Source organism: Strix uralensis, chromosome 5 (genome assembly GCF_047716275.1).
Source record: "Strix uralensis isolate ZFMK-TIS-50842 chromosome 5, bStrUra1, whole genome shotgun sequence".
In the NCBI taxonomy this organism is placed as follows: Eukaryota; Metazoa; Chordata; class Aves; order Strigiformes; family Strigidae; genus Strix; species Strix uralensis.
The window spans coordinates 52,022,598-52,050,024 of record NC_133976.1 but is presented as its reverse complement, the minus strand read 5'-3'; the positions used below and the strand labels follow the sequence as shown (position 1 = coordinate 52,050,024).

The window sequence follows — 27,427 nt, the reverse complement described above, 5'->3', positions numbered from 1 at the left end:
TTGAGGGACGTGAAGGATGCAATATTTATGGAGTGTAGCTGGAGAGGTTTTGGTGCCATGTCAGACTTGCCTTAAAAGATCACACATTGACCAGTGCCTGATAATGATCAGACAAAACTTGGAGGAGAGCAGAAAGCTGAGGGTGTTCCCATGGCCCAGCCAGTCCTCCCAGTGCTCCCTTCCCGCTTCCCTGCAGGAGACCTCAGTCAGTTCCTCTTCCTTCACCCCAACCTGCTCTTTATGCTTCTCTCTTGGATCCTTCCTTAGATCTTTGCTAAAAAATAAAATTTCAGTGCCAAATGTTTTTCTTCCTGTAGTTCTGTTTTTCTCAAAGCTTTCATTAACTGACAAGATTTCTCACTCTTCACAGCATTTTTACTGCAGAAACATGTTTCATAATTCCTTCTTTTTTTTTTTTTTTTTCTTTTTGCATAAGGAAAAGATTACAATACACTGAGCGGTCTCTGAGGGGCATGCATGAAGCAAGACATCTTATGAAGGCAGGAACAATTGGCTCCTGATCCTTCTTGAGTAAAAGGATGAATTTGGGTAGGGCAAACATATGGGAGTTGAATTATTTCACTCCTACATGAAACTTGTACAACTGCAAAGCTAAAATTGAATGCTTGCTAGATCACATATAATTAGTTTTCAGTAGATCTGCCAGAATCTTAATACCTCATTTAAAAGGTAATTATAAATCAGTATTTGTTGATATTATCAATCTAACGTGTATATTTATTTGAAAGTTTCTGATTTGGTTTCTTTCAATCAGTTCAAAGCTGTAGCTTGTAGAGAATAGATGGTTGTCTTTTTACTGAGGATGTATATTAATTTTTGACAGGATATTGTACTTTTTGGTGAACTAGACACTTGACCAGGGAATGGAAACTCAGGGGGGATGTTTTCTTGTATAGTCTTACATTTGGAGTTAATTTTAGCTAAGTAAAATAGATTTTAAAACTACCAAGACTTTAATGGGTTGAGGGTGCCATCTCGTGGCTGAGGAACTAAGTTTAGAATTGAAAACAAAAATGCCTATTTGAACATTGGGGGGTGGTATAATACTTTTATTGAAAAATATTAATCATAAACAGATCTTCTGTAACGGCCTACTTTTTTTTCTTAGATCCTATAGACAAGTTAGGTGCTGAGGCAAGTATCTATAATCTTCATAAATTTTTGCATCAACTTAAATGTAAATGATTGCAAGTATGTACTTATTTTTCACTTGCTTGTTTTGTTCTGGAATAATATATACAGCATATTATTTTTCTTCGGAAAAGGCCACTGCTTCAGTAACCTTCTCTTTCCTGAACAAGATACCATGATATACTTTCATTATGGAAACACTAGTTTTCCTTTTCTTATTACTTTGACAGATTTAAAAGGTTAAGCAGCAGATCTTTGTGGCATAGGTCTGCCTGGAAAGCAGATTTCCAGGAAAAAGGTGGCTTTTTACTACTTTCTGATGCTGTTTACTTCTTTAACAAAACTATATTATTTTTTTCTTTATACAGATTATTTAAAGAATCTTTTAGAAGAATCTGCGGACTATAGGGATACTCAAGGTAAATGTCTCTTTAGATTAAAGAAATAATGGTTTATGTACATATGATAATGTTTCTAAATTTTAAATGCAAATGCTAAGCTAGTATATAGAAATGTTTTCTATTCAGTTCTAAGTTTCTCAACAGAGATACTGAAAGATTGCAAACTTGTGTTTCAAAAAAGTTTGGAGCTGACAGTGGTATCAGTTCACCCTTGAGTTGAAACCAAGAGGTAAGAGTGGAGTTCCCCAGGCAGCTTAAGCAGGTATTTTGGGCACTGCTATTGAAAGAGGTGGTCCTTGCATCTGTAGACCTCTCGTGATAGGGAGTCTGGTCTACTTACTGCTCTCCCCCAGCTATGAGCCTTTATGGCCGCCTCCTCTCTCATTGTGCCAGGACAATTGTTCATGTGTCAGGAGTGAGCAAGATCAAGGAGCTGCTCTGGGTTATGTTTAACCTGAGGAGTTTTCCAGTTTGACTTATCACAAGTTGCACAAACACAAGTGACTTCCACAAGTTTGCCCGCACATAGCAGGGAAGGAGACAAGAGGAAATGAGAAGGAATAGTTGGTGATGGAAGAGGACAGGACTACATGTTTCATGGTAGTTTGGGATTAAGTTGGTTTAACTTGAGCGTAGCAATGCAATACACGTTCACACTGTTTCCTTCTTCCATGTATGTGCCTCAGCAGTACTAAAAATGCTCCCAGTCAGTGTTTCCATTTCATTTGCATGAGCCCCTGTCACTTATTTCAGTCTGTTTAGTGACATTTTTGCAAGCCTGTTATCTTTAGGCAGGTTGTGCAGGTGTAGTTGACTGAACTGCAATGAGTGCCTTCCATGCACTGAGCCAAGTTTGCTTTCTTATAGCTTTGTCTGCTGATATAGTACTGTAAAATTTATGAGCAAATATCTTTCTTAGGACATTTAGACATATTTGTTTGAGTATATTGAAAATATGAGCCAAAAATATTTTAAATTATGTCTCTTCAAGAGATAGAAAAGTTTGTATTGCACTTCTTATGGCTGGGAACAAACTAGTGCTTGCACTTCACATTAAATATTTGACCACTTGAAACGTAAGTAATGTAAATATATATTTAGTTTACATTTTCTTGTGATTTCTCCAGCTTCTGTGTTTTTTGTAGTTGTACCTCCCACAGTATTTTTCTGTCCATTCATACATCAAAGCAGAAGCTTAGTTGTAACAATAGCAGTGTTAATTTTACTCATTTGACATGTCCCATAGTCTAGGTTTGAAACTGGGTAAGAAAAGAAAATCTAATCTTTACTCACCTAGATCTTTCTTGTGATAAATAAGTTTAACTTAGTTCCGACTTTGCTTCGTTATTAAATTCCCTGGCGGGGGCAGGGGGAAAGCTAGGCTTGGTTATGGTTAGTATTCCTGGAAAAAAACCCAAACAACACAATTCTTCCTGATGACCTTCATTTGAACGCATTACTCCAGCTAAGCGGTACAGGAATTGGAATGCTCTTCCCTGCCAAAAATGACTTTGTTTATGGACTTTGATCCTATACATTATTTTATGTTGTCGTTTAGATTTGTTTAGTCTTGGCTCTACAAGTAGCCCTGAGATCTTGGAACTTTCCCTTCAAAAACCAGCAAATTTTCTCTAACGTTCTTCAATCTATCTTGAAGTCAATGAGTAAAATTTTAAGTTTTTAATAGATATAATAGATGATAAATGAAGGAAAATATAACAAAAAAATTCAGGTACTCATTCCTGTCCTCATGAATTTAGCTATATTTCCCTTCATTTTCTTTCAAGCAGGTGGGAGCTGAATAGTGTTTTGTCTGCAGCAGCTCCAACATTTCCTAGTAGACCACCAGCTATTTTTCAGCAGGCTCAGTTGACATCATGACATCTATATCTATACTTAAATTTTGATCAAATATTTGATATGTCCTGTGCCTTTTAACTATTTGACTCCTGTGCTTGCGTTGCCTTGGTTCATGAAAATCTTGAACAAAAATTCTCATTAGAATGACTTAGGAGGAGCTTTTTGTTTGCACCTCAGTTTAGTTTCTTATATGGCTTCTATGACCTTCTGAACCTTTCAGTTCAGAAAGCTGTATCTTTTAACGTGCTTTCTTTCTGAATATGAATTCAACAATAAGGGAAATATACATTCTGCAGTACTAATACTCCAATGATTATCTGGAGAAAAACCCCAAGGCTTTGGTTTTACCTGGTTTGGTATGCTTCTCTGTGGACTTCTAAGCAAACATAGTTCCGCCTGACTGCACTTCATTTACTCAGAAGGTGCTAAATGCTTTAGAGACTACGTTTTATTGGAGCAGTTGTTTTAGCTTTCAATTAAAGGAGTCTTTTTTTTTTCTACTTAAGTAAATTAGAGGTTTTTGGATAAGATCCTTGGTTGGATTCTGTCTCATGTGCACTCACTGTTCAGTAATTTACATAATCCTTTTATGTAACCTCTTTTTGCAATTACGCCTTAGCATATATTGTAGTCAAGTTACTAGTTATTAAATATCAGTACTTAATAAAATCCCTCAGCTTTGGTAACTCTCCTCTTTCAGAGAATTTTTTTTTTCTTCTGGTATTAAAAGTTTGAAATTTAGAAATTTGAACTTTATGCTATTATCCTGACGTAAAGCAAAGCTAAAGGCAGAAGAAAGAAATTGCAAAGATTTGAATAATTTTTCTAGGTAGTCTTCCACGACTGGAACTGGAGGCAGTTGTGTAAAATGGAAAAAACTAAATCTCTACATAGTCTCATTTAAAATATTGTTAACTTTTCTGCTGTAAATAGAGACATTGAAATTAAAGTAATTCTTTCTGTGAGAAACTAGAATTTACTTTTGCTTGTGGACTGTTTTGATTAACTGTAAGAAATGGTTGACGCTGTTGGTTGAAGCAATGAGTTGGCAGGGCGCACTTATTAAACCATGATCCAAAGACTGAGATCTGTGGGAAGTGCTCCTGAATGCAGCGACTGTACCATCGGTCCTTGAATCTTGGCATGATATGGAAGGGTGATATTTGACCTGTGCTTTACATAATACCAATGCTAACTAGTCTGAATAACCAAAGAATCATTTCTTCATCCTTCAGATGCTCTAGCTGTTGTCATAGAAGTTGCAAACCATGCCAATGACATCATGAAGCAGGGAGTAAGTATTTTGACTTATGAAGATGGTTGATGAAAGCTTTTTCTTTCATTTTTTTTTTTTTTTTTGTTACAAGTAAGTAATGGATGCAAGGGCAATTACTTACCTTTTGCTTTTTCTCCCTGCAGGATAACTTTCAGAAACTCATGCAGATTCAGTACAGTTTAAATGGACACCATGAGATTGTACAGCCAGGAAGGGTAGGTCCTCCAGATGGCATTCAGCAAATTGCAGTAAAAGTGCAGCACAGACGATATGCAAGCGAAGTATTGAAGCTGGCATATACCGAGAAGAAAAATGGTCCATCACTTAATTATTCAGTTCTAACAGTCAAATGAATACTGCCTCTCCATATGTGTGGGGTTTTTTTTAGACATTTATCTGATGAAAACTTACCATTTTTAGAATATGATTCCTTGCCAGATCTTGCAGGCAGGTTTTTTTCCTCAAGCTTAACCTTGTATCTGTCACGGTTTCAAGTGCAGCGTGGAAAACTGTAATGCAGCTATTCACACTCACTTTTAGAGAAACCTAAGGATGAACAGCCTTTCTCAGAAAGGGAACCTTGAATCCCAAAACTTCTGCAGAACTTCTAGTGTAGTAATAATAATAATCATAGTAATAATGATGATGGAAAACGTCAGCTCATTTGTACGGTTTGTGCCCTGAAAAGCTAGGTTTTGAGTTACTTGTTCTAATTTGCTAGGTCTTTCTGAAAGAGGGAACACTGATGAAGCTGTCCCGGAAGGTCATGCAGCCACGAATGTTTTTTCTGGTAAGTTGCTGTGTATGTTGCTGTGTGCCTCACAGTAGTGTAATTTTTAGTGGTTGAAACATTACACTACAAACATAAATAACTAGTAACTTCAGGCAGTGGAAAAAATGACCAATTGTTGCTGTTCTGCTTGTTCAGCTCTAATTCAGAGAGATTATCTGTTGCATATGCACTAATTTTAATAGAAAACCATTTCTCACTAAAATGTACTGTTTTGAACAATGCTCACTTCAAATTTGAGTGCTCTTATGAGATGTTACCTGTAGTAGTGCGAAAACTAACACAGTTACTCCATCCCACTTAGCAACACCAGATATTAAAACCTACAACTCTGCCACTGCTCTTGCACCCTTCCCTCCCTCCTCTTCTCTCCTTCCCCTGCCCGAGCCCACTCTCATCCTGAGCATGGCACTGGGCTGGAAGTTAAGTGCTCAGTTCTCTTCCTGTCTCTGCTACCGTTTTGTTTTGAAACTCCTGTGCATCTCTGAAGTTTCTGTTTCCACTTGCACATTTTGTTTATCTCTTCTGTTTAGATAGTAAAGCAACTGTTGCCATGTGTAATTTGTGGCATTATTTGTCCACAGTCCTGGCCGAATACAAATGAGTATTTCCCGAGGCAGTCATGAAGTATGTATTTTAAGACTGTCTTACGCTCTGGAGATGACTTTGTAGCATATAAAGCACTGAGATAACTGCAAATTATATCAGTTAAGGAAATATTCTCAAAAATCTGGTGCTATCTGGAGCTGGACTTTCCAAATCAGATGTTGCTAATTTGAGTGGCTCTTGCTCAGATTTTCTTTGTTTCGTTTTTTGGGATGGTGGTTGGGGTTTTTTGTTTGTGGGTGTTTTTTGGTTGTTTTTTTTTTTTTTTTAAATATAAAAGGTATATAATATATAGTATATAATAATATAGGCTAGTCTTTATACCTTGAGGTGCTTAAGCAGTGATTTTTTTTCCATTATCATGTGAAGATTTAGCAAGACTCATTTGGTCTGAAACATTTGGTTGAAACATTTGGTTATTTTGCAAAGAACCTCATAGCAAAAACTTATGACACAGTTCAGTTTTCTGTCTGTGTTTATGTGCAGTAAATGAAGTTTGGTTGAACAACACAGAAAATTTACAAAATCTTAATAGCTGTTCAGTAAGTGCACTGAATGAAGCCAAGTCCGGTAGAGCAGGAAATAAACAATAGATACACATTTAACCTGGTAAAATTCACATGGTCACATGGATAAATTTGTCCTTATAAATTGCTAATCTTAATTCTGCTATCTCTGAGTTTCTGGAATGTTTTGCTTTGTTTGAATGGTTAATTCTAATATCCTTTTAAAGTAGCTTGTTATACAGTATAGCTGTATACACAAGAAACATTTTTGTCCTTTTTGACAGCCTGTTCTTTGACATCCGTGCACTGTTTGCTCATGTGCCAAATGTATATTTACACAAGGAGGATATAAATAGATACCTATTGTTATCTAAATTCATACATGAAAATGTTTCTTGGGTTCTAAGTGGAATAATAGGAAGTGGAAGATGCCCTTCTGGACAGTTGATCTCAGTGCTGTATGAGTTCCGTACTTCCAGTAAAATGCATCTAAAATTATCTGTCTCTAAACAGTCTTTAGTCATTAAAAAGCATTGCTTCTATATTGCAGTTCAATGATGCCCTGTTGTATACTACTCCAGTTCAGTCAGGGATGTATAAACTCAACAACATGCTGTCGTTGGCTGGAATGAAGGTAAGTCACTTGTTAAAATGAGTCTTTCTCCACATCTATTTAAACTGAGGCCTTCAAATTTTCAAAATGCAACTGTGTTTATTATTGGAGAGAGATATTAAAGAAGCTTATGTTCCAGAGCAATCCTATAGGCTTAACGTTTCTTGCATAATATGGCCTGTGGGATTGCTGTCTAGGTTTCGCTAAAAAACTGTTGCTGCAGGATCATCTCATCTGCATTTCATCCAGTATTGTACTACTCTGAAATAGTCTGCCTACTTATTTTTTGTATTGTATTTTGTTTAGAGTGCCTCACTTTTGCATTGTAACTGCTTTTTATTGCCCACACCCAGAGCTTAGGCAATCTCTGCCTGATAAGTTTCTGGTGGATCAAATCTTCATGGTTTATAGAGATTTGCTAACTGTGAGGGAAGATACAGCTTTTGTTTCGGACCCTTTGTGGAAAGCATCAAAGTTAAGCCCTGAACACTTCTGGGTGATGATAGGGGACATGCATGCCATATGTTGACACAGTCTCTGACATGACAGTTAGTGGGAACAACAAGCCGTTGCCTTGGAAATCAAGTAACTTGTCTCTGGTCCTGTCAGGGAAGAGCACCGAGTCCAGCTGCAGTGTAGATCTGGTGCTCAGGTCGAGGCCTTCACAGGCAGAGCTGCAAAATCTCTTCTTTCAGGAGATGTCTCGTGGTGACTCAGAACCACACTTAACTTTTAAACCTCCTTATGTTTGAAACTTGGTAGCTCAGAAAGATCGACAGGGGTTGTCCAGCCCCTGTGGGTATGGGGCAGGTGCCCACTCTGTGGTGCACCAGTAGGCTACATCTTGTCCTGCAGCAGTAGCAGTGCCTTTTCTTGCCCGGTTGCAGGAGGTGCTCAGAGGCCGACAGGCCTGGGCATGTTGAAGCACAGCAGAAGGTGTCTGACAGCTCTTGAGTTTCATTCTCCAGTGTTTGTATGGAACCACAGTGAAATAAAATGGAGGGTTGCATGTAATCTTAGTGTAGCTGGGCCTTCTGGACTGGTGTATGATCTCCTACTTTTGAAATTTTTCTCTCCAATGTACCCCTCTGCAATAAAAATGTAAGAGACTTTACAGTAAGTAAAACTAAAGCAACTATAAGAGTACCATTTCAGTTTGTCAATTTTCTCTCTCAACTGAAGGTTAAAAAGCCAACCCAGGAAGCATATCAGAATGAATTGAACATTGAAAGCGTAGAGAGATCCTTCATTCTTTCAGCAAGGTAAGTCTTAACAAATGAATAATGATTTAAAAAACATGTGATTTTAAACAGGTCACGTAAGCTTTTTATAGCTTTATTTTGCATTTATGTAATGAGAAGTTACCCTTGGTTAGAGTAATTACAGAATAGAGGGACTGACAGATGGGTTTCTGGAAATAATGTAGACTTTGTTCTAATTTACTTTTGTTCACATTCAAAATCTGATTTTGAAAATTTAAGTTTATTTTTAAATGGGCTGGCAGAAAGGAAGGCTGGTCACATGTAAAAAGTTTCACAGATACCATATGAATTTGTAGTCTCTAATACAGTTCACCCTGTAAGGAAGGCTGCCCATTGTGAAGTGATGGACAGAAGCACAAAAGTTATAGTAAATATGGCTGGTATTTGAGCAATTTGGGCTTAAGGTTGCAACTGGTAGGGATTCTGCTACCCTCAAGACAGTTAACTTAGAGTGAATAAAACTCTTGCTTGGTTCCTTCTTTTCAGCTTAGTTACACCTTCAGAAACTTGAAGTAAATTGAAATATTATCCTCTCACTGCCTTCCCTTGAGAGGAACAAGAATTAAAATTGTTTCAATTCAGTTAATTTTAGACTTTGCTTTTCAGTATTTTTTGTTCTTCCAAAGTTACTGATATGCTCAGTTCATTAACAGGACAGGGTATAAAACATGACAATATATTTTATTATTGATAACTGATATAAATTGGAAGAAGTCATCCTGGTATTCTAGCTAAAATAATAGTGTAATTAAAACAATAAATGGATCTCAGTGAACCTGAAATTATGGACATGGCAGCAATTACTGGAATGGTGCTTATCTTTACCAGAAAACCAAATTCTCCATTGTTCCGATCCAATGCCGGGGGAGATTTCGATATGACCCCAAGAGTGAGATTAAGACACAAACGAGGTCAAATGCCGTATACCCAAAGGTTTTTATTATTAAAAAAGTGAAGAGGAGTAGCGATAGGACAGAATGGAAGGAAAAGACAGAAATAAAGCACGGGTGCGGGATAGGGCTGCAAGAATAGTCACCACCATGGATCCAGCGGCGTCCCATTGGTCCTCAGTCTTCAGTTCTTTGGTGGGGGGTGCACACAGATCTAGCTTCGATGGTGGATGCACACCAAGCAAAGTTCTCTGTTGCCTTTTTAAGTTCATCATGTCTGCTGATGAGCATATCTGCCCACCTTTAGGTTTTTTTTTGTCTGATCCCACCAGTTTTGTTGCATCTGGCTTCAGGGCAGAAACGTTTTCCTCTTATCTGTTCATTAGCAATGCATGCATGGGGTCTGACCTACACAATAGAGACACGAATGGCTACAGGATGGGGCCAGCTCAGTACATGTCTGTCCCTTTGAGGCTTGTCTAAAGAATCCAGCAATGCGACCGCAAAGAAGTGGGGGGGTCCATCCTTCAATACACCCCCGCTTCCCTGGGTGACATCCCCCAGACCAATTCACAGGCCGCAGCAGCTTCTCTTGAAGGTTTGCACAGACACAAGCAAGCTTTGAGACAGTCATAGGACATTTCAGTCTCTCACATCCATATAGCAGCAAAAGAATACACGGACACCAAACCAGAGCAGCTCTGGTCTGCCTTCACCGAGATGCCTTTAGCAAAGACCTGTTTTTGTGGATTGTTGGTTTTACTGTGTTTGAGTTGGAGTTTTATATGTTCTGACATCTGTGACAGTGCTGATACCAATGAAGACAGACATGTTTTCTCTTTTTGTTTAGCAAAGTTGAGCAAGGGCAGCCTACTGCTTTTCGTGTGACCTTGTAAATACCAACATAAGTATGTCTGCACAAAGATGGCAGTATCTCTAGCTGAGGGGTAGGACAAGGTTAACCTTGTCACAGTAGCCAAAGGAAGCAGCTCAATTATCTGATCAGTAGTTGTTTGTAACAACAGACTCTAAAGGAGTATTTTTGTATTTTCTCAACAAATTTAAATGTTTCTTATGGTTCTTTTGCACATTGGGGAAAAAAAAGATGCATTTCATAGTTTGGGGTGTGATTCTGATCCAGTATAATACGAGCAACTCCGTGCTGCTTAGGTGCCTTGGTGACTGGGTGTTGCACAGATACATGAAGACATTTATGGGATTGCAGTAGGCAACGTGGATTTATCTCTGCTTGGCTTGAAACAGTTTTAATTCAGTCGTTTTAAAAAATTGTAAAAAAAAAACATTGGAATTTGTGAAAATATTATAATCTTTAAATACAACCTACCTATTTTCCACAAAACAGGTTAGACTTGTCTTTTTGAGGAGCTGATTAAGTGGTGGATTAAAAGCAACTCCTGTGAAATACGTACATTGCATCTTTGGAGAGCATTCAGCTCTGTTACTCTGTTATTTTTATACTTGGGGGAAGCTGTGTGTGCAAGAGCCCCGAGTTACACAACAGTGACAGAGAGAAGTTGCATTTGCTTGGGATGAAGGAGGTGCTGGGGGCCCAGGTGTAAATGAGGATTTTCAGATTGTTATCTGTCTGTGAGACCTGGGTCTGTTATGGTGTAGGAGGGAAACAAGTGAAAAACTACCAGCAATAGGTGCTTGCATATATTTTTTCCCAAGTAATGATATTGTCCCTATTGATAAATATCCTCCTGGATGTGAAGAAAATCAGTATCTTGTCAATGCAGACTGCATCTTGCTTTTGATGATGCCTCATTCTAACAGCTTCTTGGCTCCTATGTGGTAAAAGTCTGTACAACAGTACAAAACTCTTCAAATTAACCTTACAGGCATTGGAGACAAGTTTTACTTCTGTGTTTTTTTCAAATAATAAGCATTACGTGGAGCGTACACCGAAGAAGAGATTCTGAAATGATGTTGGGGGCAGAGACGGGGAGGGGAGCAGTTACGCCGGTGAAAAATTGCTGGTAATAAAATGTAAGCCAGTTAATAACAGAAGTATAGATTAATCCCCAGACAAGAGTCTTTGTCACTTCAGGTTTACTGACTGCATTAGTATTCTGCTTTATCTAGTCTAGGTTGTGCTTTCAGTTTTCCTGGGATATCTGTAAGAAAGTGTGTTGTTTTTTCATGGTACAGTGCAGTATTGTAGTAGAAATCTCTTTATCAGAGAAACAAGTTAGCGCATCTGCACGATACAGCACTGTAAGAAGTAAAGCTCTAGTCCTGAAAACAATAGTCATGCCAGCCTAAGGTGGACTGAGGCCAGCTGGCCCAGTCCCCCTCAATAAGGCTAGTGAAAAGCTACCCAGGGGCAGACATAGCTGTGTCACCTGTCCTATAACATAAGGATAGCTCATGCAAGGCTAGCTCAGCTGGGAGAGGTGCCCTAAGGCTCTGATCCTGGAAAAGAGGGGGGTACACTTCTGTGAGCCCTCCTGAGACCACCTGGCTGCTTAGCTCCATTGGGCAACTGCGACGCATGCCTCTAGAACACACGTTTGCCAGTAATAACAATTGTTGGGGCTCTCTGCAGTCCATTTAAAGTTTTCTAGTGTCTTGTTAAATCCTAAGTAAATAAAAAATAATAATTTTTAAAAACCCTAAGAAAACCGTGCAATTTTAGTAAACAAAATTACTTTTGGAAGGATGCAACAAATACTGGACCTGCAGCAAGGGAAGTGGTAGGGCTGTGCAGCTGTGGGGGAGGGCTGGGAATGACAGCAGAAGAAACACTATTTTGCTGCAGCAAAGCATTACATCAATTCAGTTGCTGATGACACCGCCTTTGCTCTTAAGTTCTGAAGGATTGTAAACAACCCTAAAGTGCGAGCTCCCTAGTGAAATATTAGGGCGTAAGCCATGTAGCTCATTGTGCAAGCAGCCCCATGTGTAGCAATCCCCACATGATCAGGGGATGCTTGATCTCCAAAACCTGTACTAACTTTAAATTTAATTATTTAATATAGTTTTAGGAACCTAATTAAATGTAACCAGATTTTCAGAAAGCCAAAGGAGTTGATTAGTTATGAATGTTGTGTAGCTAATGCAGACCAGTTCTTCTTGCTGGATGAGGAAACAAAGGTAAATAAACTGAACAAAATGTTCCACTCTGAGATATCGAAACAGACAATAATACATTGCTTTGCTCTTGCTTGTATCTTATTTCCTCTCCTTTTGTTCTGATTTTGTTGCTGTGTGCACTACATCATTTTTTTGCCCTCATGTCTCGCAGGCTTCCCTCATGTTTACCTTACCAGATTTGTCCTCTCTGATTCTGTATAGTACTCAGTTTCATCCAGTTCAAAACACCCGCTCAAAGTATTTTCCTTAAAGGTTTAAAGATGATCAAAGCTTCCAAATTCACCTACAAAAGTAATTTAACAATAATTGGTGTTGCACACCTAATTTGTGTAAATCATTGCTCTCTTCTTCCCTAATTTTCCTTTTTATATATTCATCATGTTCAATTACTTGGTATAAAAAAATTAATTTATTTGATAATATGTAAGAAGTGGGAAATAAAAATGTTGGTAGATACTGGTTTAAATTTTAGAAGCCCTTTTTAAACTGGCATGGCATCTCAAACAAGCAGTCTAGCTGTTCCTCTGCCACAAACCTGCTCCTTCCTTCCTCAGACACCCTCCGTGGTGCTGGCACAAGCAGCTGCTCAGCTGCGTGATGAACCCAGTCGATAAAGTGATCCAGAGGAAGGGCAGGTCCATGGCTTGCTTTAATACGGATTTGTTTCCCAGTCCAGCCCATGGCGTAGCATGTGTGCTCTGGCACAAGGGAGAAAATAAGACGATTGGGAGGGGGTATAGTAGGCTGCCCTTTGTGGCAGCAGCAGCATGGATTTATATATGAAAGCAGTGGTGTGCCCACGGCCCGAGGGAAGTGCCCGTAACCCAGTATAGCTGCAGGCTCCCGCTGTGCCAGGCACTGCTTGTTCTTCCACCCCCCACGCCGTGCCACTTCAGCCTAATGCTTTCCTTGCGCATCGTTAGTGACCCACCAGCTGTGGGATAGATGCAGCAAGCTCATCTGTTTATCTCTTTGGGTTAGGTAATCCAGTGGAAAAATTTGGGAAGAAAAAAAAAAAAAAGAGTGGTTTCAAAGCAGCATGACCTGGTAGGAGCTAAGTCAGGAGCACAAGGCTGGGGAACAGTTTTTTCTGACAGAAGCTCGGGGTTTCACAGGGCTGCCTATAACTGCAGCCTGAGGCAGAAGGAAGGGGGAAATTTCAGTGTCACTCAAGAGGGAGGGCCCATGCCTTTGTTCTGGGACCACCATTTACACCAGTGTTACTCAAGCTATTCAAAGGTCCAGGGAGAAGGGGGAAGCTATGACATACAAGCCTTGAAGCAATCACAGGGTATTTTGGAAGGAGGAAAGGGTGGGAGGGAGGGAATCCACATTATAACAACAGTCACAAAATATTTTTTAGTATTCATCAACACAAATAACTGATACCATGTGGACAGTTAAAAAAATAATGCCAGTTTCAGTAGGAACTGGAGACAGTCTATAAAACGGAAATTGCAAGGGAGTTAAGTCAATGTGTAATAAAGCTAATGGAATTCTAATCAACACTTGCTTAGTTTTAAACGTAATTTTTTTTTTTACTCACAACAGTTCTGCTACAGAAAGAGATGAGTGGTTAGAAGCTATCTCCAAGTCAATTGAAGACTATACAAAAAAGAGAATCACGTTTAATCCTAGCAAAAGTCTTGAAGAGGTATATATCACACCATTATTGTTGGTTTTATTCCCTTTTTGAATATAAAATTTCTTTGCAGGTGTTTAGAGAAACAAGAGACATTCCATTATGAATAATAAAACAGGATGGTAAATGATAAGCGAACAGATGATAGAACAGAATGATATTTCATAATGTTATCCACTTCATACATTTAAAATTATTTTCTTCCAAAACCCCAAACCATCTTTCTCAATTCTCTCAGTAATCTTGAGAACAGAAGGATGAAATGAAAAGATTTTAAAATATAGCAGCTATTGATATGAATAGGCTGGTAAAGCTTGAAAGTCACACAGCCTTTTAGAACTAATTAAATGCAGCTCTGTCTTCAGGCTTGAATTATAATGGTCACTGATGAAATAGTAGATAACATTTAAGACCATGACAATTTATCAGAGAAGGCTTTCCAACATAATTGGAATTAACCTGTAATCACTGATAAATATTAATCTTATTTCTCATCACTGAATGTAATGGTATTCTGCCTGTGTTCTCTCAGGCAGATCCAGAGAAACAGGAAGAAGATAGTCCGCTGGGATCAAAGGCTCCAATCTGGATCCCTGACACTAGAGCCACTATGTGTATGATCTGTACGACTGAATTCACATTAACATGGAGAAGGCATCACTGCAGGGCATGCGGAAAGGTTGGACAATTTTATGATTACCTTTTCCATTAGTCATTCAGGTTCCTTGTGTGACAAACACAGGTGGAGCCTTGTTGCACCACAACAACCCTTTTAAGGGAGCGCTGTACTATTCACACAATTATATGGATTAGAAACAATGTGTTGGGGTTGGTTTTGTTTGTTTGTTGGGTCTTTTTTAGAGAAAGGTGTTATGACAGACCAGTGTTCAACCTTTTAACCTGTTACATTTCTTATTTTGCGTTTTGGAGTACTATTTATGGTTGTCTTCTGCTTCTGAAGTTATGTACTACAAACAAAAAATGGTAGCTGAAATGAGAAAAATATCTTCCACACTAATCTTTATAAGATAAATAATAATATTTTTTTTTTTTAAAGTTAGTACCAAGCTTATTTTATATTTAACACTTATGGAAGGTATATCTAATAAACCTTTATTTTTCTTGTTTTAATCAAGTGAAAATACAGAATTCAGTGCAGTTGAGACATCTGTTTTGTGGAGAAACTGTTAAGAGAGCAATGACTATTTTTAGTTATTTCTTTAAAAGCTTATGATTTAAACAATTCAGTAACACAGTAGGCTTATTCTGCTTTCATGGATTGTTAATGTTGGCTTATTGACTTGTGTAATACAGCGGGGGTTTTTTATTTAAATTTTTATCATTTAGAGGAGGAAAGAACAGCATGTTGAACATAAGGACATACAGAAAAGCCAAGATCTTAAACCATTTTCAGGGTTAAATAGTGCTTATTTCACGTTCTGTTATGGGCTTAACAGTGCTGAAGTGAACATCTTTGAGTGTTTGGTGATTTACACATGCACATCATCTACAATAATGCTTTTATCTGTTTCCAGATTGTCTGTCAAGCTTGTTCATCAAATAAACATGGTTTAGACTATATGAAAAACCAGCCAGCAAGAGTATGTGATCATTGCTTCAGGGAGCTACAGAAACAAGGTAAAGAAAATCTGCACAAACTGTCTTATTTTTGTGGCCCTTATTAACATGGGGTATCTGTGCCTCATTTTTACTTCTGGGTTCAAGTGCCTAATTCTGCTACTGCCTGAAAAGCGATAGGCATAGAATCATTTTGGTTGGAAAGGATCTTTAAGGTTACCGAGTCCAACCATTAACCTAATGCTGTGAAGTCCACCACTAAACCACGTCCCTAAGCGCCACATCTACACATCTTTTAAATACCTCCAGCGATGGTGACTCTACCACTTCCCTGGGCAGCCTGTTCCAATGATATCACTGTCCCAGTGAGGTGGGAATCCAGTCCCATCTCACAAGACTTGCTCTGAATTCTGTCCAAAGAATTCTGTATGGAATACAGAAATGAGCTATAAGCAGGGACTGAAACAGTTTGCTGCCCTTCCCTCTAACAGAGGCTCCAGTTCGACACAAGCTCTCTAGGGTATCAGGAAATCTGTGATGCCCCAGTGAAATAGTCAAGCTATGGCTTCCAGCATGCTGGGAGTGACATTTGTCATGGGGATGTGGAAAGCAGCATCGACAGCTCGTGAAGTGGTGGTGGGAGCCTGTGATGAGGAGGAAGATGGATTGTCTGGACCACCTGCAGGGCTCTGCATTGGGCACTAGAGGCTGCTGTGCTGCAGGCAATTGCAGGTGCTTTTAGCTGGAGAAAGAGCTGCAGAGCAGGTGCAGGACAGCTGGCAATCCAGTTACTCTCCTGCTCTGCTCATTATTTCAGAGCCTCACCATGTTCAAGGACAACTCTAGAAGGGGACTTAATGAAGCTTAGGGCAGCCCTACTCCTTCCAATACGGACTGGAAAATAGTGGTGGGTGTTTCTAGAAAAGGGGGTTTTAAAAGAGCGAAGTGTTTCAGAAGTCTTCCAAGAGACATGAAGGAACTGCCTGCAGCAGCATGTGCTCTGGAGATGGGAATCTCCAGAAGTGTGTGTGTGATGGCATGCTGCTGGAAGAGGAACCCTACAGCATCTGTACTGAAAAAAGCTGAGAAGATAACAGATGTAGATAATTAAAGGACAGAGTTGGGGAACAGAGATAAAGCACAGACTGAACTGTAGAGGACAGCTCTAAAAATTTGGTGGGGTTTTTAAGACTTAATTTTCACCCTGATTATGGACAAAGGTAGTTCAACACCAAGAAAACAGACTTTGAATACAAACAAGACCAATCCATTTAGTTTTGAATTTCTTGAGTTTTTTTAGTCTGATTGTGATTTGGGGGATTCTAACTCACGGTATTGATGATAATACTGAAAATTGATTCACAGAATCATCTAGGTTGGAAAAGACCTTGAAGATCATCTAGTCCAACCATCCATTAACCTAATACTGACCATTCTCAACTACACAACACTGAATTTAATGTGATTAGGTGTTACTATTAAAACACTGTAATCAGAATAAAAATGTCAGCTGTTTTTAAGAAAAAAAGGTCCAAGAATCATTGCCTATGTTTACTCATCTGTGACATGAAAGCAATACGTTCATCCTATGCGTTTTAGATAACCAGTGCACTCCTAAGAGCGGATCCCCAGTTAACCATAAATCTCCATCAAGTGCCTTGTCTACAGTATTACACAGTATTCCCTCTGGAAGAAAGCAGAAAAAAATTCCTGCAGCCCTCAAAGAAGTAAGTGCTTTATTGGTCAAAAGTAATGCCTTGTTGGTATTATATCAGCAATATTAAGAATGAAAAAAACAATTCCATATTTTAGCCATCTTCTCTAGAATCAGAAGTCAAAATTCGCCTGTAACAGTGGTTTGGGCCTTAGTTTTCTATAGGCAGGAACTGAACTATGAGGCATTGTATAAACTGCATAAACACCTGTGAGACTGTTATTCAGAGAGATAGTTGGAATTATAATTTCTTTCTTGCTTCCCTGTGTTTCAAGGAATTGTGATATACCTCTTCAGCCAGTGAGAAGACTCCTACACCAAGTCAGCTCTTGGCTTATGATTAGGAAAGGTAGAGCTAAAGTCTGCCTACCTATGCTGGAGGCCTTGGGAACGGGAAGAAGTAATTTTTCTTCTTATATCGGACTGTGTGTTCTCCAGCTGTACGTGTTTTAGCCCTCTCTTGTCCTGTTGCATCCAATTTAAGTTCCAACCCTTAGTGATTGCAGAAACCTCTCTTCCAGACCAGATAGATGGTGGCAGACAAAATCGTTTTTCTTTTAGCCATCTGAGTTGATTAGCAACATTAACTTGAGATCAGGTAAGAATCCGAGTCTTTGACAGGACAGGGCTCTGGAGATCTGTTTTAAAAAACGCTGTACTGCAAAAACCTGGACAGATGCATACATACTCTTGCGATTTGTCTATTGTTTTTTTTTCTCTTCAGGTTTCAGCCAATACAGAAGACTCTACAATGAGTGGCTACCTACACAGATCTAAAGGCAGTAAGAAACCATGGAAACACCTATGGTTTGTTATAAAAAATAAGGTGCTATATACATATGCTGCTAGTGAGGTAAGAGACTGCATATTAGAAATCAAATATCCAATGATAATACTGTCTTTGTAACAAAGTTGCTTATTTTTATGATCTAGAAACAAGCTAGAAAATTAGATCATCTTACAGTAATTGATCTGATTGCGATGTAGTATTTTGAAAAGGCCCAGTGAGCTTGGTGCCATAACACGCTGATATAGCTACGCTGTTTCTGATTCCAGACCTAGCTTTGAGTACCTCTGCACTGCACACCATTGCACAGTTGTAGGTATGTTCTGAGTCAGTTGAATACATGGGGGTCTGTTTGGATGCATCACACTGGACTAGTGGAAAAGCCAACATTATAAAAGCATCTTGAAGTATGTTGTTCTGCAGTTTCATAAGGTATTTTGAATGCTTGGAAAATGAGCAAACTAAATCTCTTTACTTCTCCTCAAACTGCCATCTTCAGCCTGAAGTTATTATTTAATATGCGGTGCTGCAGTAGAAAAAAAGAAATGCATCTTATCTAATGGCATTTGCTTTTTTATTTAGAATGTCTAGTCCTATTGCAGTGTGGAATAATCTCTAACCGATATGTATACGCTCTGCACATCCTAGCATGTGCTGAGGATGTAGTTTTATTGCATCTTATAATGTTCTGCAACATACGTGGATGTATTGTAGCACTGGAAGATCTTGGGTTTTGCTTTTTTGTGTTATATGCTATAGTTTGCTTTCAAGAGCAAAATATCCAAAGCATCTGTTTAAAGGTATTGCTATCCCTCACTTTCTTTCAAAATGTAAGGCCCAACCTATCCTGACTGTGTAAAGAATGGCCCTTCTCCAGCCCCACACCACCATTACTCTAGTTATTTCCTGGGTTGTGCTCAGATTTGTTCCTGGGTTGTTCCTGCTGTAGTGCCAACCTTTATTTTAAAACTTCTGAATTATGTCCAGAACCTGTGGTGTTATTTCCACCACAGCATTGGCAATAGTAAAAAAAAGCAAACAAGTAGTTCTAAATACATCTTAAATAATCATGTACAAAACAATTACTTTTGCAAAGATTTGAAAAATATTTTAGAGCATTGTGTCTCTTCTGGCAGTTGCAAAGAAGACTTTGGCAACTGTAAAGAAGGGCATATTAGTCTGTGACAGTCACCTTAAATTTTTTCTTTTGCTTGGTTTCCTCTGAGATATCAGCCTTCCAGAGTAGCTTCAGTTTGCAGCTCAGAAACACAAAATTAACTCTTTCTATATTCTTTAAACTAAGGAATATCTGTCCCTATTTTTCATGTCCGTGAGCCATTGCAGGAGACGTTTAGAGAGTCTCAAGGAAAGGTCCAGCAGCGTTGCCTTTAGCCAGGAAGCCCTGCTTAAGCTACTCACATAAGTTCCAAGTGATATAATGATTAGTGGTGAAATGACCACTTATTAGTGGTACAAAGACCTAAGATAGTAAAACAGATTGCTAAGCCTTACTTGACTGTTTTCCAGTATGAAGAAATGCTGCTTTCACAGGATACTCTTGTTTCAATGCAGAGGCAATTACCAAAGTCTTCACCTGATTTGTCAGTGTTTATGTACCTTCTTTGTTTATTTTTTCTATCCAGAAGCATTGCAGGACCCTGCCTAGTTACAAAACACTGTTTTGGAATTTGCACAGGATGAAAAATTTTTTTTCCTTCCAAAAATGCTGTGCATTGTATTTATTAATTAAGAAACAAGAGTATAAAAAAAGGAAGTAGTTGAGATGAATGAGGAAGGGAAAGGGTTGCCTTTTTAGGCAGGTTTTGAAATTAAATTAAGAGAAGGTAAAAATATACAGCTTCTCTTGCTATTCTTTCCTAACCAACCACTTATGAACACTCAGCAACTTTTTTTTCCCCTATCCTGTTAATTTTCAGCAACAGAAAGCAAAATAAGTTTAGTCATCAAAAGTATTTGGAGTGTGACTCTAGTGCTTGAGACCACAGGCTACATCCATAGGTCCTCTTTTTAGCATACTCAGTGCAGCTAATATCATCCCATATCCCTTTTAAGACATGAAAACTCACTACCAAGGTTGTTGGAGGGAGCACTGGACTAGTTGGACCTTTGGTCTGCTGCCAGGGGGTAGTTGAGCTTTTGATATAAGAAGTCCTTACCAGGCAGAATGATGAGACTGTACAGTGAAAGACAAGGTAGGTGTTATCAGGGAAAGAAAAAGAGGAACAGCAATGTTGAAGTCTACAAGGTTTTGTTATTTCCTGTTCCCTGATTCATAGAATCATAGAGTATCTCAAGTTGGAAGGGACCTATAAGGATCATCGAGTCCAACTCTCCCTGTTCCTCACAGGACTACCTAAAACTAAATCATATGACTAAGAGTGTTGTCCAGGCGCTCCTTAAACTCTGGACAGGCGAGACTCATGCATGGAGACTATAAAAAGCAGCATTGTGTGCATGACTATTTGTAACAACTTGTTTGTTGTATAATCTGTTGCAATGGTATGGTGCATGAGTAAAGTCTAAATGCATTCTTTGGTATTTCTTACAAGCTCTAATTTTGTCTTGTTTTTGGTTTTTTTTTTTTTTTTCTGTAAAATAGGATGTGGCAGCGTTAGAAAGCCAGCCTTTGCTTGGATTCACAGTCAGTGAAGTTAAAGATGAAAACTCAGAGTCTAGAGTGTTCCATTTACTGCACAAAAACACTTTATTTTACATATTCAAAGCAGATGATCCCCATTCAGCTCAAAAGTAAGAAACCATTTGAATTCATTTCTGTTACTTTTTTCTAGAAAATGTTTTGGAAGTCATGAATGTTATTATTCACATATTGAGCATATGTAGAAAATATGCATATTTTATAATATGTAAATAAAACTTTTAAATTACTTAAACACAAGGTCCTGGTTTCATTAGGACTTCTGAAATGCTTTAAATGAAGAAGCAGACTGTCCTCTGCAAAAGAATGAATGTATAAGCATGGAAAAGTCTAAGATAAAATAAGAAATCTTTCTTTTTCCTAGCTCATACCTCTATCCCTGGTCTGCTTAAGTGAAAATTGAATGTTACCTTTGGAGAAATCCAGAAAATATGTTTTAAGAATTAACTGATGTGTCCCTTTTTTATTTCCAGCTGTAAATTTTAGTTAATTTTTAATTAACACATGGCAGTGAAAAATAAAGCAAACCCTAAAAAGTAAGGAACAGAAGCTTGAAGTGTGTGTGCAGATGTGCACGAGCACCCAGAAATGCTTAATATGTTCAGACCAAAAGCTTGAATTCAAAGAATGCTCACACAAGCTGTTTCATTTCAAGTCCTACTGATGTGTCTGAGCTTGGAGTCATATTTATCAATTTATGTATTGTGTGTGTTTTATATAAAATAACCTAGAACCTTGGTCATTAATCAGTAGAAAACATTTGCTATATAAATCACAGAATAAACTAAAAATGATCGTGGAAGCAATACATTTAAGTTATCTTGCCTATATGCCTAGCTTATCTGACTGGTTTCACTGCAGTTTTCCCAAATGAATTTTACATTAATAAAATAGATTTCATGCGCTAACTAGTCCACTGTTAAGCGTTCAAATAGCTGCAGTCATAGTTTTGTACAGATAGGGATATTCTAAAAATCAAAGTACCCAGGACAACTGAAAATTTTAAACAGCTGAGAACATGCTTAATGTCACTTCTCTACACATAAAATCTGGAAGCCTTTATTTGATTTTAGCGGGTATTTTGACTTGCAGATGCATACAAATGTTTCTTTGTTAATTAAGATACTATTCTCTTGTTTCCACTGTGTCACTAAAAAAATCCAAGGCATTCAATAGCTTTGTTTTCCTATGCAGACAATGGCTTTTGTCATCAGCAGGAAGACTTGAAATTGGACATACTCTGTTTTACTGAGGCTAGGAATAATATTAAGTACCTTAAATTGCAAGCTTTCTCCAAGTATTTAATATCCCAAGGAGATTTATGCTGAACCACCAGAATAAATGCTGCTTTGATAGCATTAAAAGAAATAACAAAGAACATGCTGTTGTCCTGTTTGCATCAGTGGACACTATTTTTTCATGTTAGGGCCAAAAAAATATCTGATGTGTTTGTGTAAGTGCAATAATAAATTTTAACAGATGTTTGCTTTTTGATGAGCTTTTAAATTTCTTAGTCCAGTGCTTAAGCTGTTTATGAATTTGTTGTATTTTTATTCCATTTTAGTTCTTTTTAATGAATATATGGCAGTGGAAAATACAGTGAGCCCTAAAAAGTAAGGAATAGAAGTTTGAGTTGTCTGTGCAGGCAGGCATGAACACTTAACACATGCTTAATATGTTCACACCAAAAGGTTGAATTCAAAGAACATGCACACAGTTACAAAGTTAAACAGTCAGGACAAGGAAGACCCAACATCTGTGACTAACGTTTAGATACCCTGTGAATACTAAGACAGATTTGAATTTCCATGATAAAGATAACTTTACAGTCTTTGCCTCATTCAGTTCTTGCAAGATTTTCACTCAGGAAAAAAAATCATCAGTATGTGGGCTGCTTTACATGGACACAGTTCAGCCCTCACTTGAAAGATAGAATTATTCAATTTTTTCTATGTATTTGTCAGTGTAGCATTGGAGCACTTCAGAAACATTAATTTTTGTAGCATCCTTGAGAAGGTGAGGATGTTTATCACCCTCATAATCAAGTAGGAACAGAAACCATAGCTATAGGGAGTAAAATTATCTGAATATGAACTTTGAATTTCCATTTTGAGACACGTTGGATCAGCTCTCTGGGACTTCCACCCCCTTTACATATACTTGTATTTTCATGGATAGAATCTGCCAGGGTATCTGTTAATATGTGATTTGGTAGAGCACGTATTTGTGTGTGTGAATACGGGGAAGTTCTCTCGTCATGCGAAGGCACCATTGCTCCACCCCAGCCCACATGCCCTGTGGCTTTCTCCCTCAACCCCATTAGTCCTTCACTAATACCCTTGTACCAGCTCCTAAAGCAGAGGGCATGGGTTATGTAGGTGGCTACCTCAGTTATAGTGGTGTCCTGATTCATCCCAGATCATGTTTGCAGTGAAATAAGAGGAGTATTGGGTTTCTTTAAAAGGTATGCAATCATGTTAAAGTTGGCAGAACCTTGGCATATCCTACTTTTTGAGCATTTGATTCCCCAGCTTCACTTGTTCTTTGTGCATGTAACTTCAGTATGGAAGAGATATGGAAAAAAGTTTCTATCATCTGGCCTTATACTGGTAATCTAACATGTCTCTAGCAAGCTTTGTATGTTTGGACTCATTGGATAGATTTCTGGCATTTGCACTAACAGTGCAATTGGTAATGGAAGTATGACGTTATTTCTTGCGTGAATCTGTAGCTAGTCACAGCAGTGTGATTTATGCTTTTACCAGCAACTTCCTAACAGTGTTTAATTTTCTAATAGGTGGATAGAGGCTTTTCAAGAAGGCACCATATTATAGCAGCGTCAGCATCATGTCTGCAAGTGTAAAGGAACATGTCCAAGGATGGTGGTAAAACAGAAAACAGCAGCTGTTCAAAGAAACGGAATCCTGCCGTCTCAACCTACACAAAATTGTATATTTGTCAGGATTAGGAGTTGTTGCATTTTTAGTGTAAGGTAATATTTTTTTAAAGAATTGTGTGTATTTCTGTGTTGATACAAAATGTGTTATTTATTAAATTCCAATGTTTACTTTAATGGTCAGAATTATTTGTGAGGTCTGCAGTGAGGTCCAAAGTTCCCATGTCTTCAGAATGGCAGGTGGTTGGTCAACATATTCCTAAAGTTTGTGCTTTTTCTAAAAAAAAAAAACCACAACACAAATCTATTGCAATTGTACAGTTCCTCATGATTTGTGTATAGTTCTTGAGTTGCTGATGCTCACTTTGCAATTTAGCAAAATCAAATCAGGAGTTTCAAAGGTTTTGGATCTTTGTTGGCTATGTAAAATCCTTTATGAGAGGTTGTATAATATTGCTGCTCCTTTCCTTGAATGGCAGTTGAAATCTTGCATGCCAGTATATTTAAAGTGTACAAGGAATTCTGTATCACAGAAGCAACTGCAAAGTACGGTTCAATTATTAAAAAAGAGAAAAAGGAAAGTGTTTTAAAATGGACTTTGCAATTACAGAGATAAGGCATTAAAGCTGTTACAGTACTACAGATGCCAAAGAGACTAAATTGAGTTATCTTTGAACAACTGCAGGATATATTTCCTTTTACGTTTCCAGTAGTAATTTAAAGCAGAGTAAAAAATACATTTTTGATAAACAGGGAAGAGATGAAATATCTTATTTGTTTCAAAACTTTGTGTTAAATGAGTTCTGTACACAGTATGAAACACTGTATAAACTATTGTTCAAAGAACATTAAACAAATATATGCACACACACACCCCCCACCCCCCAAATTTTAAACTATTGTATATTTAAATACTAGGTTTAAACTGGAATTGCCATACAAAGAAAACCCAGCTTTTCTCAGTGCAGATGACATTGAAATGTATGCCATTCTTTGAAATACCTTTTGTTTACACTGATTTTTGTTTGACACTTTAAAACACAATTAAGTTTTAGGTGTTTGGGTTTTTTTTCTTTAAGAAAATTGTCAGTATACCTCATTAGGAAATACTTACTGATGAATTTGGTGCATTTATTCTATTTAACTTTTGAAAATTTTTTAACACTGTAATAGCATAAATGGAACTAGAACTATGAAAGATACATGAAAGAAAGCCATTTTTATGTCAAATGCAATGCGTATGTAGCCAGTTAATTTTACTGTATGAAACACTTCTCAGTAGTCCTCTGAATCAAGCTAGTTGTGGTAACAGAATTAAGAACAATTCACTTCTAATTAATAGTTTGAATCCATGTTAATAGCTATTCTGTGGCCTCACAAAGGAAAGAGAATAGATGGTAGAATAGTTAGTAGTCATCACAGAAAGGCCAAGAATGAAAATGCAGACCAAAATTCTCTTACTCCCTCGTATACCTCAAGATCAGGTCTAAGATACTAACATAGCTCTGAAGAAACTTGATTTTCCAGAGCTTCTGTTAAGTTAGTAGTGGGCTTGGAAGCCTAATGCTTAATATTAAGTATGCAAGTAATTTCCTTGACTTCAGGCATTTCAGTAGAGTACCTTTCTGAATCAGGGACTTAAGGCTGTAGATCTGGCTTCCCTCATAAACACTAAAGATTTGACCAGATAGTGTTTGAAATTCAGTGGGAGTCTGATCAAAGCCTTTATTCTCTTTTATTTTAATACAAACGTGATCAATGAATGTTTTTCTCTTGTTATATATAAAGGGCTTTTACTTCATTTTCAAAACCAGCTGGTGACTGAAGCCACGTAAGCTATTAGCATGTCTCTTCAGGTTGATTTCTGACATGGTTTTTACTGTATCCAAAACAAACTGATACCAATGTAACATAGATGTGATGTGGCTCTTCCAGTTGGTATTATCAAACGGAAGCACTGCTTAATATTTTTATAGGAACTGCACACCAACCAAGATGGAAAGCCATGAACTGGCAAATGAATCAGAAATTTGGCTAGGAGCACACTAATTTAATTTCAGTTTATGGTTTGATATTGATCTCCCTGCTGCAAAACAGAGCAATAAAAGTCAAAACACATACTGAATAAGGTGCCCAAGGTCTGCCTTGTGTGGTGTCAAACTACCTCTCAAGGATTTGGTGCAGAGTGAGAAAATAGTTTAATATGTACTGTAAAAATCAGAAGATGACTTCCAGAATCAGGTGATCAATCAAAAAATCTTTCTGTGACAGACATAGATTGGAATGGAACCTTAAAAACAATAGTACCCATATTGCAGTCTAATTCTGTGTGAAATAAATTGTCTTTGTAAACATGTTTGAATATTTCTTTTCCTCTTTCACCAGCACTAGTGTTTTGTGTCATATGAAGAATCCACAACATAGGCATTTTCATAACATTTTCAGATGGCTGCTTTTCAAACTTACCCTATTTCTCCAGCTCACCTCCCATTTTGATTCATTACCATCAAAATAAATATTCACTTCTTGATTTGACTAAACACTAAAACAAGACCAGAAGTTTTTAAACACCTGGCTACCTCTTCTTATAAGAATCTATAGTTAATAATTAATTTAAGATTGGTTAGTAGAGTATGAGACAAACATTAGCATTGAATATTAGTTCTAGCATCTTTATTCTTGGATAAATGAAAGGTTCTAGGATTCTGAATTCTCTTTAACTTAAAGCTATTTTTTGTCCCCAAAGGACTTAAAACAAATGGATAGCTGAGCAGCTATGGAACACATTTTACTAAATATTTTGTGTGTGTGGAAACTTGATTATTCGATTATGTATATTACATCACAACATAAAGAGATGTTTGGAAAGACACATTCAATGCATTTGTTTGCCGTAACTGCTGTCCCCTGTATTTACCTTCCAAATAGGCTTTTATTTGGAGCAGTCCTAAATTGTACTGTCTAAATGAAAGAATAGAATCTTTATTTTGTAAATTAAAACAGTTTAAAGTTGTTGTAAATATTCCTGTGGATATGTATCATTTTTGTATAAATAAATTCACATTAGTTGAGTCTGCCTGGGTTTTCGGGTTTTTATCTATTATGTAATTCGTGTATTCATTGATTTTTCAAATGGCAGAATTTGCTGTCACTATTCTGCACATCAATCTTGCTTTAAAATTCCTACTGTTTTGCCCTTATAAACAGAAAACAGCCTGCTAAGGTAGGCTGTGTGCACAGGCTGTCATTGCTGCTGGATCTGACCACCTGAAACATTTAAATGAATTACCTTGCTCGTGTCAGCCAACACACTACACGCTCTCACTACCAAAACTGCTGTCTTTACTACAAAAATTATTTCCATCTTCCTGCCCTTCTGTCTTTCCTTAGTTGCCTCATGCTGTCTAGTTCTTCACTTTCTGTTCCTTCTTCCCTAGCCCCCCAGACTAAAAGCCTATGCCTTCATGAGCCCGTGTTTTGTTTTCTATAAAGCCCTTCTGCAACTGGGTGTGTCTTGCAGACAAAACGTCACAATCCAAAAAATTGCTCCTGAGCAGTCCCACCTGTAGGACACCAAGCAGTGGGGTTTCATCTCCTGAAGCCACCTCCCAGCCCTGGGGAATGACGGCCCTTCCGAGCTTCATCAGCCCAGGAATGAAC

General features: G+C 37.8%; 1 protein-coding gene across 4 annotated transcripts in view; it reads left to right on the top strand.

The window, feature by feature from the left end:
- FGD6 (FYVE, RhoGEF and PH domain containing 6) overlaps positions 1 to 26,838 on the top strand; it is a 74,189-nt gene extending 47,351 nt beyond the window's left edge. Inside the window, exons 9-21 of one of the 4 annotated variants that reach the window (XR_012629232.1) lie at positions 1,521 to 1,571; positions 4,649 to 4,707; positions 4,833 to 4,904; positions 5,411 to 5,479; positions 7,142 to 7,225; positions 8,387 to 8,466; positions 14,025 to 14,127; positions 14,648 to 14,794; positions 15,651 to 15,753; positions 17,293 to 17,420; positions 18,132 to 18,260; positions 18,464 to 18,626; positions 20,815 to 20,943. Coding sequence is in view for 1 of the 4 variants with exons in the window: in XM_074870773.1 (XP_074726874.1) it covers positions 1,521 to 1,571; positions 4,649 to 4,707; positions 4,833 to 4,904; positions 5,411 to 5,479; positions 7,142 to 7,225; positions 8,387 to 8,466; positions 14,025 to 14,127; positions 14,648 to 14,794; positions 15,651 to 15,753; positions 17,293 to 17,420; positions 18,132 to 18,260; positions 20,815 to 20,963; positions 23,669 to 23,705 (1,211 nt within the window). In the remaining 3 variants the exon portion in view is untranslated. Of the gene's footprint in view, positions 1 to 1,520; positions 1,572 to 4,648; positions 4,708 to 4,832; positions 4,905 to 5,410; positions 5,480 to 7,141; positions 7,226 to 8,386; positions 8,467 to 14,024; positions 14,128 to 14,647; positions 14,795 to 15,650; positions 15,754 to 17,292; positions 17,421 to 18,131; positions 18,627 to 20,814; positions 20,964 to 23,668 lie in introns of those variants that run through there. The other 3 variants (XM_074870773.1, XR_012629231.1, XR_012629230.1) reach the window with 3 other exon arrangements.
- The last annotated feature ends 589 nt before the right edge of the window (positions 26,839 to 27,427 follow it).